The 18092-nt window shown below is 41.6% G+C and overlaps 1 protein-coding gene across 27 annotated transcripts in view; it reads right to left on the reverse strand.

The window, feature by feature from the left end:
* Nucleotides 1–18092, reverse strand: part of CLASP1 (cytoplasmic linker associated protein 1) — a 162930-nt gene that overhangs the window by 41742 nt on the left and 103096 nt on the right. For 14 of the 27 annotated variants that reach the window (XM_077934696.1, XM_077934699.1, XM_028742969.2 and 11 more), the window contains 5 exons: nucleotides 16736–16843; nucleotides 9067–9129; nucleotides 5159–5262; nucleotides 2175–2198; nucleotides 238–482 (listed from right to left, as the gene is read on the reverse strand). In XM_077934696.1, coding sequence (XP_077790822.1) covers nucleotides 238–482; nucleotides 2175–2198; nucleotides 5159–5262; nucleotides 9067–9129; nucleotides 16736–16843 — 544 coding nt within the window. The remainder of the gene's footprint in view (nucleotides 1–237; nucleotides 483–2174; nucleotides 2199–5158; nucleotides 5263–9066; nucleotides 9130–16735; nucleotides 16844–18092) is intronic. The other 13 variants (XM_077934722.1, XM_077934732.1, XM_077934727.1 and 10 more) reach the window with 3 other exon arrangements.

Here is an 18092-nt window from a genome sequence, read left to right on the forward strand (position 1 = left end):
ACATCTAGCCCAACCCCCTGAAATGCATGACTCTCAGCTTAAGCATCCATGACGGATGGCCAACCAACCTCTGCTTAGAAACCTCCACAACTCACTCACTCACTCACTCACTCACTCACTCACTCACTCAAGGGCATTCCTTAATCCTGAGTTAAAAATAAAGGGCAGTATAAAAATAAATAAATAAATAAATAAATAAATAAATAATACCTCTCTTAAACTTACTAAAACAATTACCTCAGTGTCCTCTGGCTCTTCAATAAGTTTTGTAGACCTATTAGCCCCTCTTTCCTCTCAGACCAGTTGGAACTTGCACAGTGATTTAAGACCTCGGCCACATCTTCCGTCTGCCGCAGGTAGTGTGGGATACCTCCATTTCGGGAACCGTAGGAGCGCTCTGAGCAAGCACTTGATGCGTCACTGTTTGCATCATCATCAGAATACATCCCATATGGCTCATACCTTCGTCTCACCGGCTTTTTCTGGTGGGGGGAAATTAACCCTGAACTTAGTGGGCTCCACATGATCACACTGAAGCAAGAACCAGGAATTTAACACCAAAGGAGCCTGCTTGACCCTGCTGGTGATTATGGCATAAAAACACTTAAACCACAATTAAACTGCATCAGGAGCCTTAGTGAAGAGTGGCATAGACTGCCCTAAAAAGGACAAAATATAAGCAGTGATAACAGAAAAGGCCCCATGAAAGAAGAAACTACCGATAATGAGATATCATAAATACTAATATAGAAAAGAACTGCGGAGATAAAACATGTAGCTAACGAGCCAGTGATTTAAACTGGAAAAAGAGAAATATTCTGTTGCTGATATCGTTTTGTAAATAAATAACAAGGATTGCCTCCAAATTTACCTATGTAAATTCAGATTTTATATAGTATGCCATATTTATGGTTTTAAGTGTTTGTTGCTTCTTCATTAATAAACAAGAGTCATAATTATGCCAATACAAATTTCATTTAGTGAAAACCAATGTCTTGAAAGCCCAGGTTTGCAAATAAGATATTTAGCAATGATAATGAATTTCTGAAATGATTACATCACACTCCATAAAAGCTACTCAGAGTATACATTGGGGAAAGATGTGCACACTCCCTCTAGTCCCAATGAAGTTCAAATCCCAAGAAAATGTGTAAGACGAGCACAGGGAATTCCCCAGCTGCTGGCATCAGCATAAGATCCAGGTGTCCCAAAATTAGCATTAGGAGAGGTTCTTGTTTTTGGAATTGTGTTTATTTATGGAAACCTAGAGGCTATCACTAGAGTGCAATAGGCTACTTTGAAAATTCATACTTACTTTAGACGTAGTCCTTATTGTTATATAATGTGTGTGGATGGCAATGCCAAATGAAGAATAGCAGCTATATGCCAAATGAGAGACCACCTTGCCTGTGTGTTCCTGGAAGACCTGCTCCCTGCCTTGCAGGCCTTTCCCCACCTGGCCTGGGACTGCAGAGCCCTGAGTGACTCCAGCTGAACTGAACACTCTTGGGCTGGGGTGTTGTTTGGTGAGGGGGGTTGTTGCTGTTGGTTTTTTGTATCTTTATTTTAGATCCTGTTGCGATTTATGTGGAAACTGTTCAGTTTGGCTGCATATTTTAAAATATTTTATTTATTGTTTATGACTACTTTTACTATGCTGTGGTTCTGTATTATTTTCATGTTGTAAGCTGCCTTGAGCATGTTTTGAAATGTGAAAAGGCAGCATACAGCAAAATAATCATAACAACAACAACAACAACAACAACAACATGGAATATGCTCCCACCCTTGCTAGAAATACCTAATTGTGCTACGCAACATCAAATAACTATTATTTTCAAAGCTATGTATTACACCCGATTCCTTATGTTTCCCACCCTCTACATAATTTAGCATATATGCATATACACATGTACATAATAGTAATGTTTTATTTGCATAATTCATTAAAGAGTCTCGTTTTCTTTGACACACACACAGACACTAAGTAAATGATACAGAACGTGTTTCTGAGGTCCCAATTCCGCAGCTTGATAGGACTCCAGACCTGGGCTCTAACATATCAGAATAATTACAGCACCATATGAATTCTGTAACAGGAAAAGCAAAAAAAAAGGGAGGGGGAGGAAAAGAACTAAACAACAACAAAAAGTCAAAAAGTCAGGCACTAGTACCTTGCTTCTGGAGTCTCCTAAGAGCTGTATGCAGGAAAAGATTGAAGGGCGGGAGAAAGCATAAGAGAATTATGTCAGAAGCTTATGCAGGGATTGCACTTGCAACAAAAATGTACAAGCAAATGTGTCTTAGCAAATAAAAATATAAATTGAGCCAGATTTACTTCAAGCAACACAAAATTAAAATGGGTACAGAGCATGGCACCAAACAGATTGCTCTTCTGATCTCACTTCCCAATGCAACCTAAGTCCTCTTCAATTCAAGCATAGGTGATGCGCACTTAGCATTCTGCCTTCACCTAAAGCCAACATTATCCTATGCCATTCTGACACTTTTATACAACTCCAATAACAATGAATTGCAACCCTGATTATCACCCCTAAGCTTCTGTTCTCCTTAAGGTGGCATTTGAGGACATGTTATCTCTTACCAGCCCACAGACACAGAATCCAAGACAGAGAAGAGATAACACGCTCTCTAGCCTCACAGAAAACCAAATAAATAAGAGCTATTTTTTCTCTGAAGTTGTTCAAATACACTATGGCAGGCAGATGTTTTGGGGACTACAACTCCCATCGTCCCTGACCACTGGTCCTGTTAGCTAGGGATGATGGGAGTTGTAGTCCCAAAACATCTGGAGGGCCGAGTTTGCCTATGCCTGCACTATGGTCTCCCAGAGCTCCCTCCCTCTCTCATAGCCAGCTGGGACTTATTTCTTCCCCTGAATGTGAAATCTCTTTATCCCAATGTTTTTCATTGACCTTCAAATCCACAAGACTGGTTCTGTACACGGATTTCACGTTTGCTAGGCAGAAACAAAGATGTTTCTTTTGACCAGGTTCAGTTGTCTCCTTTTACAGGTACAGAAATTAGTGTGTGCCAGGACACAGAATTTGACCTGCGGGGCTTTGTTTGAAATCTTGTTTGGTGGGATAAAGCCTTTTTGGAGCAGCATCTAGACTTCTCAAATACCAAGGTGGAGGGGCAGGGAGCAGAGAATGCTGCTTTTGTGAGAAAGACTACTAGAGATTAGGGGATTTTTTTCAGTGAGAAACAGAGAAAGGCAGGAGACTGGCTACCAAAAGTAAAACAATTGCCTTTTCACAATAGTAACGAGGAGAAAAACAGCAAAATTCAACTGAAATAGACTTTGGAGGGTTTCTTGTTCTACTGCAACATCAGCTGGACCTGGGTATCTGTCAAACAGGGTTTCAATAAGTCAGATGACTGGTCTGCTGCTCTGCATATCTTCAGTATGAGAAGGCCCTATCTTACCAGTTCTGGGGTTTTCTGGATTGGGCTTGCATTGCTAGTCGGCGATGCAAAATACCACTACCTTGAAGTAGAAACAAATTGTCTCTGTGTTCCATGTGGAGAATTGATTTTATGATATACTTGTTGAGGGCAGAGACTGCAGGACCCTTTTCCCTATCAGTCTTTAGACAGATGAAAATAACTGATGCGTGTATGCTTCAGCTGACAGGATAATCTGAAAATTTATTTTGGAAAAAAATACTTCACTACAGCCCTTTCTTTATGGATTTATGATTTTACTGAGGCATGGGAGAGAGAGCGTATAATTCACAAGCTGCACCTCAGGGCCAGTAGTTCCCTGTCAACTTTAACAAACACAAGAGACAGCTTGTACTGAAGTACTGGAGGCCTCGCTAGCTATCCATTCTAATGGAAGCTCTTCAGTCGTGGGTGAGAAAACAAAGTCAGTCATGGATGAACATTTTCATCCAGTCAAAAAAATACTGAGCTAGGTGGACCCAGAGTCTAGGAGCTAGAATCAAGCCCACAGTGTCAGTCATAGCAGAAAGCGTTGTACTTAGATGCACTTAATGGATTGTTTTCTGGAACTGAGGAGCATCCAGCAGAGCACTTCTAAGGCCACATTCACGCCACACATTTTAAACACTATGGTACCACTTTAAATTGTCACAGCTTCCCCCAAAGAATCCTGAGAGTTGTAGTTTGTTAAGGGTGCTGAGAGTTGTCAGGAGACCCCTATTCCCCTCACAGAGCTACAATTCTCACGAGTTCCCTAGGAAAAGAGATTCATTTTTTGCCTTCCAAATGCACCAACCAACCTTCAGGAGCCAAGCAAAATTTGTTAACACTTCTGGAGAGATTCCCAACCTTCTCAGGCCTGGAGGCACATTTGAAAATCAAAGGAACTGTTGTAGGAACTGCAAAATACCCATTTCACAGAAGTAACAGCAGTACTCAGACCCACCCATCTATCTTCTATCTATCTATCCATCCATCCATTCGCAAAAAAGAGTTACACACACCCACACCCAAACATGTAAAACAGAGAGCAAAAAAAGCAGGCAACACCCCCCAATTCAGGAAACTTCCCAACCAAACACTCCCCCCAAAGTAAAAAGAATAAAATGAAATAGGGAGGGGCAGGGGCCTTGGTGAGCATCAGTGGGGGATTTGAGGGCGACCCCAGATACTAACCACACCAGGGACACCTACTGTGCTGGAAATCAAACCTGAAATAACTAGAGACACAAGTCCTTACTGTCTGACAGCTGAAGAAGCCACAGCTAAAGCATCTCACCTACCATGGTATATAACTGTTGAACAGAGCAGACAGCAGTTCAGAGACTTTGGCTTGTTCCTAAGTGCATTTAGATGGAATATGACTCATCCAAATAAATGAGGGTTACTTCCACATAAGGGTAGTTAGGATCAAACAGTTAATGCTTGCAACTCTTCACTTCTATCTGAGACTACTAGTGTCAATCTTCTCAGCTCCAATGCCAGCAATCACAACAGCTCTGCCTCTTGTGCAGAACGGCTGTGCATTAACTAACTTTATTCCACATATGCCAAACTCCAAGACAGACATTTAGGCAGTGTCACGCACATTAAAAAGGAACAGTTATAAACAAGAAACAGGAGAATGTACGTACAATAGGCAGCTTTAAGTCAGTTTCTGGTGTTGGTAGCATTGTGTTTTCCTTCTTACCAGTGCATCCGCCACAGCAGCCTCCAGATCTGTGCTTGTGCTGAGGACTCGCATTGCATTCATAGAGGCAGGCAACCTGCCTGGCTGTCCGAGCCCAAACCGGTCTGCACAAAAGACAATATTGAAAGGCATCATTAGGAGAGTTCACAGTCCCTTGGAATATTAATAAGGCTGCTGGCCAGGAATGAACCGACACAGAGAAGGAATTCTCACCATGGCTTTAATTATTACCAGGCACTGTTTTGTTTTGTTATGATCAGACCTCTTTAGCACCACAACAGACTTGTCAAAAATGTAGAGTCCTATTACATAGCTAGCTAGGATCCCAGATGTAGCATTGGACAAGTCACCAGAATACCTTCCTATCGAGAAACGGAGGGGAGGGAGTTGATCTCTTTTATGGTGTCTTTTTAATGAAACAACCTCTGGATATCACTCATTGTTCAAAGGAAGACGCATGAGTACCACAACAAAATTTTCAAGTGTGTGTTGTGTGTGTTTTTAAGAGAAAAATTGTCACTAGTATTCTATTAATTTTCTTTTCTTTCTTTTTTTTTTTTTTTGCAGGTCCTGCAATGTGTACTTTTTAAAATACTCTAGAATAGCTAACAATTACTCTGACAGTGGCCCAGGACATGGCTTAGCACGAACTAGCAAACATGCGGATTCCACAGTAAAGCCTGTGGCCTTACTGTTGATGGGCTACACAGAGGTAAGCCATGGTTTGGCTTGGCATTACATCTGAATCTGGGTTTCACAGCCTTATAGAAGAAAGACTATAATAATAATGATAGAATGAATTTCAAAAGGATTTTTTTTCCAACAGCTAGCGTAGGTTATCAATCAAATAAAAATCACAGTGTTTGAGCTTTTTAAAAGCAACAGTAATGTAGAAACATGGCATGGCAATCCTACTCTAGCTGTAGGCAATTAGCTGTGCACAACAACTGATGTCAAATGATGGTGTATATCCCTAGTTTGTTCAGTGGGGCCCAATCAGCATCACAAAGTGGATGAGTGTATGGATCTGAACTATCGGCAACAGCAGAAGGCTGCGTCCTTGCATATTTCCCTTGCTAGATCAGGACAGTGATAATCTGCACTACTGAACCATATAATTTGCAACTGTGCAATAAGTGATAAAAAGGTGGTTTACATGCAAATATTTTAGGGCACACTAATTAGAAACAGTATTTGCTTAAGTAGCTTCATCTCCAATGAATAGGAATTTCTGGCAAGGTTTAATGGGGGTGTGCAGATTCAATAACAACTGATGAAGGAACCTAGGCATAATAAACAGAATAAGTTCAACAGGAAAAATCATTTGTGAGCTCTGTGAACTCTGCAATCTTCTCTCAGATAAAAGTTGCATTCAACTTTTGCATTCGATATTTGTTTAAGTCTGCAGGAAGGGAAGCAAGATCAGATCAACTATGGCATAAAGGAAGAATCAATGTTAAGAGGCCAAAACCAATAATTTTCTAAGCATTGGGGCAATTATACCAAACGTTTTTCATTTTTCAAAATGTGTTACCAAGATAAGGCATTTTAAATTTACAACAAGCACATTTTCTAAAAATAAAAGTAGACTACATGCGAAAATTAAACGTTTTTAATGGAAAGCCTTTTCTGAAAGCAATTGACTGATGATGTTTACAGGGAAATAAAAACTGCATGTTATTACTATTCCCTTTTTTAATGCACCTAGTTGCAGAAGCAGCACAAATACTTGCTTCAAGCATCAGTTTTGTTTCAAGTAGATCTTCAAGTAGAAAGACCTGGTGGAAATGTGACAATGTATATGAAGTGACAAGCCAAATGCACTGCTATGAAGATTTGTACCAGTCAACCATAATTTCGTAAGTATCAGTAAGTATCTGGTGCAATATAATAGCCATAATCCTATAACCTACCTCCTTTGTTAAAGCCCTCCACTCTTCAGTGGAACTATTTGAGTAGGAGGCTTCAGAGAATCTACAAATACGTCTTAATGTCTTTGGATCAGGTGGCATTGCTCAGGTCTCACTGAAAGCCAGAATTTCACCCCTAGATTTGAATCTTCCAACATTTCAGTAACAGCAGAGGTAAAATGAAGTGTATGATCCAGCCAAAGCTAACCACTTTCATTTGTTTCAATGAAAGAAATGAACCACTAATCTGCATGGGGTTTAAAAGTGCTGAAATTCAGCTGGGTCATGGATTAGGGTAACATTTCTACTATTTGTGGAATATCCACAGTTGAACTATAGAACTGCCATAGCATTGCCCCATTGAAAGGTGCATGGGAATTTTGGGACTGTGACGTTTCCCCACAGACATGGCAAATCATTATTTCTATTGCTACCTGCCTCCCAAATTCAAAGAACTGGTTGCACTTTCATACATGATAAACTGGCCCCAGAATGTGCCACATGCAGCTTACTAGGCTAATTTTGTGACATGCGAATGAACAAGAAAGTGATCAAAGAGGTATGTGCAACCAAATTTGCTCCAGAAAACATACATAAATCTAGTACTCTTGCCCAGAAAGTAATCACCAACTTGATTTAATACATCAAGATCCCACCCACCCTGGCAAGAGCTCCAATACTGAACAATTCTTTGACAAATCATGAAGTAAAAGAAATCTTTGCATCCCAGTGTGGTTATGGCCACCCTCCAGGGAAAAGGCATGCCACTGGGGAATTAACTTTCAAGTGAAAATATTACTTGTGTAAGTTGGTGAAGAGTGAAAATCTAGCTCCAGCAATGCCAGTTGAAATGCTCACAATTTTCATAAAAACCAGAACTGAATTCTGTCACATGTTATCAAGAAAAATTAAGACTGCATTAGAAAAGGGAAAATAGTTTTTTAAAAGATGTGGATAATCAGAATGGTAAAATAAATCATGTCATAAGCCTTTAAAATACCCCGCAGAAACAACTAAATTAAACTCACATTAAGTTACAAGGTGGCATGCAGCTATATGCCCTACTTCGAGCAAATGGGCAGAACCCATGAGATGGCTGATGATGCAATACATGTTTCTATTGGGACAAGTTCTGGGCTTGTCAGTCCCTCACTCCAGAAGAGTATGTTTTCAGTGTACTAAAGCCCATTTCAGAGATATGAATGAAGTTCTCCAGTAAAGTTTCAGAAGAGCACAAGGCAAATCCCAAATAATTTTTCAATGACACCCATTTTGAGACAAATTCTACCAAATCTGCCACCTTTCATATGTATAGCACAAATTCAAATAAATCATGATCTGTAGAAATCTATACTACTTGGCTTAAGAAACTAATGCAAATCCGTAAAGACCCAGTCCAGCTTAAAAACCCAAGCTTCTAATTGCTTGATTTGTGCCTTTCAGTAAATAAGAGTTTTATAAAGCTTGGATTGAACATCATTTTAAAAATTGTATTTACCAAAGAATATTAAACTGACTTTTGCTATTTGCACACCAGAGAGATACACTGTACAACTGAATTTTGAGCCACATCCTTGCTGCTGGTCAACTCTGCCATTTATTTATTGAGCATTAGAAAATTGCAGCTCCAAGTGATGTTATGTGCTTCCTGTGGCTGCTGTTCAGCATGCCCCAAAATACTTTCTGAACAAATGCATAGAAGATACATCAACAAAGCCCTGAATCGCCATTTTAACATTGTTTCCTTTCCAGGAATAACAGTATGCAAAACCAAAAAAACCAACCCACCTTTAAAAAAAAAACGCATTCAAAATTTAAAAGTGACAAAAGCATGTTTAAAAGAAAAAAAAAGAAAACCTATGGCGGCGGCGGTGGTGGTGATAAAAAAAGAAGAAGCACATGCTAAATGGAGAGCGACGTTCGTGACTGCAAATGTTAAAATGGCAATAAAAAGAGACACTATTAAGAAGCAGACTCATGCAGTTAGCACTTGTTCACCTGACTGCCCAACAGAATCAGCAGTGGAGAGAGCGCTAGTGGACCTGGAATGACGTCGAGAGGCTGCAAGTAGAAGGAATGGCAACACCCACAGGATTAACACACATGTACTCAAGACAGAAAAGTGCCACAGTCCAAAGAGGATGCACATGATTAATACCAACACTGGCGTTACATAGTGAAAAGGAAATGGCATCGCATATGAATGGACATATAAATCAAGTGCCAGCCCCACAAGCAGGACCAACACCCAAAGCTCCCTTGCTCACCCCCCCACCCTCCCCCTTCAGCTATGGGGCATGATGCATGAAAAACAGAAGGGACCCCTTTCGAGACTTCTGAGTTACGTGCAGTCCAGCAGAGACTGAGAAACATGAATCACCTGCCGGGTTCAGGAGAATCACTGGTGAAAACATGGAATGATCAACTTGGAAGCAATAGGATTTAGGTGTGGTCCGTCTAAATCCTATGGCGGAATCACAATGAATCCTTAGAAACTGTGCTTGCAAGTGTTAAACCTCATTTGTTTCATTCATAGATGTGAACCCATGGTCAATAAAGAGACAATTTGTAGTTCAGGGACAAACCGACAGTGCCAGAGAGGAGCGGAAAGACAACATAAGGAAATAACTTTCATGACATATATTTGCTGCAGAAATTATATCCCCAGTACCACAAAGCAGATAACCTATTAAAACTGAACATATGATGCTACCATAGACATATTCAGGCTCCCTCTTACGGGGTAGCATCTCTCCCATTCCTCAGGCAGAGCGATTTCCCCAGTTCTGCTAACCCAGAATCCATTAGCAGTGAACGTGGGAACTTCTGCATTTAAAGCAAGTGCTCTGTCAAGAGTCTAATTAGGGTACCATATGGTCTGGACAACATAAAGCTACAGTATGGAAAAGAACGAATCTGGATTTGAGAGGAGATTTGAATCATTAATGTTAGTTACAGGCTTTACTCTGAATATAGAGTCCTGAGGTCAGTTTTGTGGCTGGAAAACATCCAAGTACCCAAAAAGTAAAAGGCACCAGCACTGACAAATAGTAATTTAAATCATTCACAAGTGCCAATAGAGCCGTATACAGTTAAGCAGTCTGGTCACAGTATACTTACCTTTGGATCTAAGACAATGAAGAGTTTGTATCATAATGATGTATTGATTAATACAAAAATCAAAGAGGGCACACATTATACTGCGGAAAGAAGCAGATTTGGCTGGGGAAAGTGTCATTTAAATACTTTCACCGCTTATTTATTCAGCTGCTCAATCTGCAGTTGTACTGCATGCATGCTCATGCTTTCACTAGTTCTGAACTCAGTTTTGGATCTGAAAGAGCACCCTTCACTTTAACAACTAAAAGAGTCTAAGCAAGAATAGAGCCAAGAATTTGGTGGTTGATGTAAGATAGCAAAGATAAACCCTGCTAAATTTTTTTCTTCATTTCATATACTCTCCATTTGATCCCATCTTGGATGTTTCAGATATCTATATGTGGGCCCATTTTGCATGTCACATTATATTATACGTAGTGTAAAACAAACCGTGGCTTTGTGTGAACTAGCAGTTATAAAAAAAATGATTATGACTTATTTTATTGGAATAGATTGTTATAAGATCTGTGATCTTGTATATTTTGTTGTTCTTCAGCTTGTTAAACTTCATTGTGTATAGTAATATAGATGAATGGTATACAAATTAAAAGTGACATGAAAAATGAAAAATTGTTGCTAAAAAGTTCCCATAGTTCTCTTCTCCACCTTCTGCTACCGCCATGCTGCATATTAAATAAGTCAGAGTCTGGCTTGCTGTGTTGCCCAAATAAACTATTAATATAATGTGATGTGCAAAACTGGGAGATGAGCCAGGGTAGTACTAACATTATTTAGCAAATCTATTTCAAAGTCTATAGTTGCATTATATATAAAATGCTATTAAACTCTTAAAATTGAATTTTGATTTAGATTATCACTAACAGCAGTATTTTTCTTATCTTGCTTTACTAGAAGAAAAAATATAAATTTGCATATGTTAAATGCTAGGAATATGTACAACCAGTTGTATACTTGGACAGTAAGAAAAGCATACAGCTTTGCATTAACAGTTGAAAAGTTTCTAAAATGGTACATTTGATACATGCACATGCGCCACTAAGACCTCTTTGGGTTTTAGTTTTTAGTTATAGTATATGACTGGATAAAACAACATAAATATTTGGTTCCAATATTAGACACACACAGAGAGAGAACCCAACTGCTCCTTTAAATTCATGTTTTCTGTGCCTGCTTGCAAACTTTGCAGCCCAAGAACTGAGTCACAGAACAACAGTGGAAAGAGAAGAGTCTTCCAAATGCTTAAGCAATGCATAGAGATTCCCCTGTATTTCCCTGCCGTGCTCCACATGTTGCATTGGTCATTGCCAGCCTATGCAGCAACAAATGCCCCCCTTCTCCTAGCCCAATGGGTAAACACTCTCAAACATTGGCAAGACGAGGCTAAGAAGACCGGGGCTTGTGTTTTTGCTCAGACCTTTTTAAAGTCATTCCTTAATCATCCTTTAGAAAGCTATCTGTAACATTCCAGTATTCAGATTAATATTAATAAATCTTAGTTAAAGAAGAGAGGATGGTTGTGGGCAGTCACTGTTCACCGGATTTGGAATATGTGGCTGTTAAATGTAGACCAGCCTATCTCCCTAGGGAGTTCACAGCTGTTATGTTAACTGGTGTGTACGTGCCACCAGATGCCAATGCCAACTTGGCTTTGGGATGCCTGCAGGACCTTATCAGCAGCCAGCAAGACAAGTATCCTGAAGCTGTGCACATCATTGCGGGAGACTTCAACCATGTTGAACTTAAAACAGTGCTCCCAACGCTCTATCAGCATGTGAAATGTCCCACAAGAGGGGACAAGACACTGGATAAAGTTTATTCGAATGTAAATCACGGCTATAGGGCTTTACAGCTGCCACACTTGGGCCAGTCCGACCATATGTCTCTGTTCCTGGTACCAGCATATATCCCACTCAGGAAACGGGCTCCCACAATATTAAAATCTGTTAAAATCTGGCCTGAAGGTGCTATTCACCAGCTGCAGGACTGTTTTGAGAGAACCAATTGGGATATTTTCGATAGTTCAGACCTGGAGGAGCACACGGCGGCAGTTCTGTGCTATATCAATCACTGCACAGACACTGTCACAGTAAATAAATCCATCCGGTTTTACCCCAATCAGAAACCCTGGATGAATAGAGAGGTCCAGTGCCTGTTGCGGGAAAGGAACAGGGCTTTCAGGTCAGGCGAGGTGCAGCTTTACAGTGTAGCAAGAGCAAACTTGAGGAGGGGTATTCGACGGGCAAAATTGGATTATAGGCTGAGGATTGAGGATAATTTAAGGAGCAACAACACAAGACAGATGTGGCAGGGGATTCAGCATATTACCAACTACAAACCTAACCTTGGTGCTGTCGACGGTGACCCTTTGCTGGCGGAGGAGCTTAACCTCTTCTTTGCTCGCTTCGAGAAGGAGCCACCTGAGACGCCGGTATTACAGCCACCAGCCCATAGGGGCCCCTCATTCACGGTAGAGGAACATGAGGTGAGACAGGTATTGAGGATGGCGAATCCGAGGAAGGCGGCTGGACCTGATGGCATCACTGGAAAGGTGTTGAAGGGCTGTGCGGATCAGCTGGCGAGGGTCTTTACTAAGATCTTCAATAAGTCCTTACACCAGTCTATTGTCCCACCCTGCCTGAAGTCGTCAACTATTGTTCCTCTGCCTAAAAAATCCACAATCAGTAGTTTGAATGACTATAGACCAGTTGCACTGACTCCAATCATCATGAAGTGTTTTGAGAAACTGGTGCGCCGTCACATTATTTCCTGTCTTCCATCAACTTTTGACAACTACCAGTTTGCATACAGGGCAAATAGATCCACAGAAGACGCTATCAACACCACTCTCCATGCTGCTCTGTCCCATCTGGAGCAGCCGGGGAGTTATGTGAGGCTGCTGTTTGTGGATTTTAGCTCTGCTTTTAACACTATCCTCCCCCATAGACTGGTGTCCAAGCTAGAGGCGATTGGACTCTCCAACTCCACCTGTCTCTGGGTTTTGGATTTTTTGTCAGAACGTTCTCAGAGGGTTAGAGTAGGGTCACATATGTCCACAGCCCTTAGCCTTAACACCGGCTCACCACAGGGTTGTGTGTTGAGTCCCCTGCTCTATGCTCTCTATACGTATGACTGTACAGCCATCTATTCCAGCAACAAAATCATCAAGTTTGCTGATGACACTACGGTGGTAGGGCTCATTTCAGGAGGGGATGAGTCCGCCTATCGGGACGAGGTGGAGCGGCTCTGTGTTTGGTGTGGAGAGAACAATCTGGCTCTTAATACGGCTAAGACCAAGGAATTGGTGGTGGATTACAGGAAAAAAAAGGCGGACATTCAGCCCTTGTATATCAACGGGGAACGGGTGGAGAGGGTGGCGGAATTCAGGTTTTTGGGAGTAACTATCGATCAGGGCATGACTTGGAGCGCAAATACCACTGCTCTGGTGAAGAAGGCCCAGCAGAGAATTTATTTCCTCAGACTTTTAAAGAAGAACAATCTGAGTGAGAGACTGCTGGTGTCCTTCTACCGAGGCTCCATAGAGAGCATTCTTACATACTGTATTTGTGCTTGGTTCTCCAGTTGTACAGCTAGGGAGAGGAAGGTGCTCCAGAAGGTCATAACCACAGCCCAAAGGATTATTGGTCATCCTCTCCCATCTTTGGAAGAACTGTACGGTTCCCGTTGTCTTAGGAAAGCAAATAACATCCTGCAGGATTCAGCTCACACAGTCTGTTTGCACTACTGCCTTCTGGCAGGAGATATAGAAACATCAAGTCAAAGACAAATAGACTGAAAAACAGTTTCTATCCAAGAGCTGTGGCCTTTTTGAATGCTGTAACTCGATAGTGTGACCTGGGAGTTTGATGGGTGTTGGTGTGGGTGTGGCTGGAATGTGGTTTGTTTGGTTGTTGTTGTTGTTTTGCTTTTGTTGTTTTAAGGGATGGCATCCAATTTCGTTGCACTTGTGCAATGTTGCACTTGTGTAATGACAATAAAGAATCTATTCTATTCTATTCTATTCTATTCTATTCTATGGTTCCTGAACACACAAACCCCCAACCTTGTTTTAGCTGTAATAGATCACTGAACTAGAGAAATTTTAATTATCAACAGTGAGTAGAAAGGTTTTCTGATTTACCTATGTATATAATGGCAGCAATAGTCACTTATCAAGTAGAAGAAATTTTTGTTTTTTGTTATATTGTCATTCTATCTACTATAAATTTTTGAAAGCTGTGTGACGTCTGTTCATCCATTAGTTCTCTAAGCCTTCAGACCTTTTAAATGCCATGATGGTTCCTGAAGCGGGTTTCGGTCTATGTTTGGAAACCACCAGATGCCATTTTGAATCAACATGGATTGACTGAACCTTTCAAAACTACACTGATTTGGACACATATTAAGATATCAAAACTGCCAGGCTCCCACTACAAGAATTATCTTCACAGAAGGACCTGGTCCTCCCAAAACAAATGCTATAGAGGAGCAGGCTGGATCCGGGGCCTTCAGAGTTCAAGGCATCCCAACACCCTTCACAAGACACAGAGGGCCCCTGAACAGAAGCTGAGCTGCTACTGAGTCCAGGGGAGCTCTGGAGCCTATTAAGTGTAGACCTAGTGAGCTGGAGTGCCTGAAGGCTCTGAAGGTTCATGCGTTAAAGCTTCCAGTTTCTGGAAGGAAGTGCTGGAACAACATCCTTGATGTGCCTTGACTGGACTTCCTGTGTTTTGTCCTTGGACTGCTTCTGGACCTTGCTTCTGGTTTGTGACCAGACCTTTCTTTTTTTTTAGGACTACTAGATCTGAAGCAGGACAGTAACCAATTTTTGCATGATGGCTGATGAGAGTGAGGAGAACGTTTTCCCTTCCCCTAAATTTGGATTCAATTGGATGCCATTTTGAATCAAGATGGCAGACTGAATCATTCTAAACTGCTCACATTTGGACACCTCTAAAAGATATCGTCACCAATGTCTGAGGCCTACAGCTGTGCTCTGGATGTGGATCTGAAAGCTCATGGTTTAAAGACTCCTTTTCCCATCAGCAATGTTAGAAACTAGCCTCTACAAGTGTCACACACAGCAGGGTTACAGTATCATGTCCATTACACTTGCTTTCCTCTACTATGAAATCCCAATGAGTGTTGGGTATATAGTGCTAAAATGTGAAACACAGAGAGTGGTACTCAATTATGTCTTACTCAGAGTAGACCTATTGAAACCAATGGCCCTAATTTAGTCATGTTCATTTCTATCCCACCCTTTTTCTCCATGGAGCTCAAGGTGGCCTGTACATGGTCCTCCCCCTCCTCATTTAATCCCCACAACAACCCTGAAAGGTAGATTAGGCTGAAAGGCAGTGACTGGCTCAAGGTCACCCAGTGAGCTTCATGAAGGCCGAGTGGAGATTTGAACCCTGGTCTCCCAAGTTCCTAGTCCAGCACTCCAACCTCTACGACAGGCATAGGCAACCTTCGGCCCTCCAGATGTTTTGGCCTACAACTCCCATGATCCCTAGCTAACAGGACCAGTGGTCAGGGATGATGGGAATTGTAGTCCAAAACATCTGGAGGGCCGAAGGTTGCCTATGCCTGCTCTACGACACACTGGTCTACTCTGAATAAAACTTAGCTGAACACCACCCAGCTCTTGGTACATGATCACAAACTACCTGACTGCTTTAAGCAAGCCACAAGTACCATACATTGTAGAATATACTGGAATGGGATTTTATACTCAGACTGAATACTTCTACAAAATCAACTGATGCCTTTCGAGGCTTCAGGATGCTCAGTTTCCTTCAGAATATCTCGCACAACTAATTAACCAATAATACAATAAAAAGCATTCATTACGAAGAACCAAGACGTTGCACTACTAATTTGGAAGCACAGGTTTTTCTTTGGGCTAGGGTTGTTGGATCATAATTTTAAAAGCAAGACCGTGGACCTTCTGTGAAATTATGATGAATCCATTATGCCCTATAAATACAGGGCATTTTAATCGCAATTACAGCGGGGGATGGAGTTACCCTGCGACAGCAATCTTGTTACTGCATGCATGCAAGCCACAGGATGGAGTGCATATTGGAAGAGGGGGAAAGAAAATGTGAACACACTTTCTAAGTCCCCCCACCCCGGGAAAGCCAATATTACATTGGATCTAAATGCCACCAGCTCATGCTTTGAGGCAGCATCGCTCTTCCCTGAAGTGATGAAGGCTGGCTGCTTTCGGAAGTGCTGGATTTGTCAAAACCATTGTTGCTCAAATGCTGTTAAAAGAACTTGGAAACTATAACAAAATAATCATTATTTTTAGATGGGAGGATCTTCCTACTAAAGGAAAGCAGGATTTAAGCATGCAGAAGGGAAGAGAAAAAAGTGAGGGTCGGAAACAGGGAGTGTTGGGAAGGTTTGTTTTTTGTTTTGCAATTGAAAAAAAGAGAGAGTCAAACAAGCTCATTCCACCTAGTGATGTCTTGACTAAGCCACGAAAAAAGGGGAGGAGAAGGAAGGGCCCTTAGAAGCTCCAGCGCCTGCAGGTACTCACCAAGTGGAGGGAAGCCCCGAGCAGGGCTTGTATCTCGGCTGCTCTCACGGCTGGTATCGCGGCTGCACCCCTGACTCACGCTGGGTCGGGGGATACGGCTGCTCCGTGCTAGCATGCAGCAGGGAGGGTTTCAGAGAAGGTGAACACAAGTTTAATGAGGACACAAAGCTCAGACAGGAAAGTCACATTTATGGTCATTATTGACATCAGTAAAAAAGGAAAATCATGGGCGGCGGCAGCCAACTCTGACTGGCCACAGACCAACCGCAATGCATGCCAAGTTGCGCTTTATTGTGTTGCAAATCAGCACACCTGAGAGGCCTGCCTGGCAGGCAATCCCGGTTGGTGTAAGTGGTAAAGGGACAGAAGGTCTTAGTTGGAAAAAGAGAGGGTTAGACTTTTGCACATACAGAGATCATGCCAAACTGCTGAGGCTGAAAGAAACATTGTGGGAAAGAGATATGCTTTTGGAGGGATAACCAGATCAACAAGGATTTAGCCATGAACCACTAAAGAAAGGCCACTTTTACAAAAAGGAAAAAAAAGGTCTTTTACAAAGACTTGTCATAGTAAAAGACAGATAATGTCAAAGGAAGGTAAGCAGGACATTTACCTATCTAGAACCTTCTCAAAATATGCTATTATGACGATGTCCCTGATCGGTCAGCATTGCTGCAGGTACGCTTGCAGGATTCCCTCTCCTCTCTGCCCTTCTTTTCTCACCAAAATCCGGCATGCCTACTCAAACATGAAGTGGAATCTATTCCTTTGGGTTTCTATTCAACAGCACAGCCCAAATCCAGTTATTTGTTGGAGAAGAATACAAATAAGCACCTGGAGACCACCAAGACTGAAAGGTGTCATGTATGACATTACAGAGCCCTTCAGTTTGAGAATAAAGAATATGGACTGAAGATGAAAACCAAACGACTGGTGCATCATTTGCTTCCACAAACCCATCCTGTTATTGCAAACTCTGGATCAGTCCACCGGCTCAGTGGAACAATGATCTGAATACTGAGGCTGAATCATAAAATTGTGAACTGAAGTGCCGTCTGACTGAACCAGTTTCCAAACAGGGACAGTGGCAGACCTACATTTTTGCTGCCCTGAGGTTTGAACTGTTATGCGGGGCCCTTTGGAACCAGCATTGAGGTCTAGGTAACCACTATGATCTTCTTCAACTTAGGGATTGTTCCATGACAGATCACCACATTTAAAAAAAAAATAACTTCTATGCCTCAGATTTTGATTAAAATTTATGTGCTGAAATATCTCACATGTTAAAATCACTGGTGTGAACAAAAAATTTCCTACGCCTTATAGTTTTCGAGTTATGGGAGGGAAATGTTATATA

Source organism: Podarcis muralis, chromosome 1, assembly GCF_964188315.1.
Source record: "Podarcis muralis chromosome 1, rPodMur119.hap1.1, whole genome shotgun sequence".
Lineage (NCBI taxonomy): Eukaryota > Metazoa > Chordata > Lepidosauria > Squamata > Lacertidae > Podarcis > Podarcis muralis.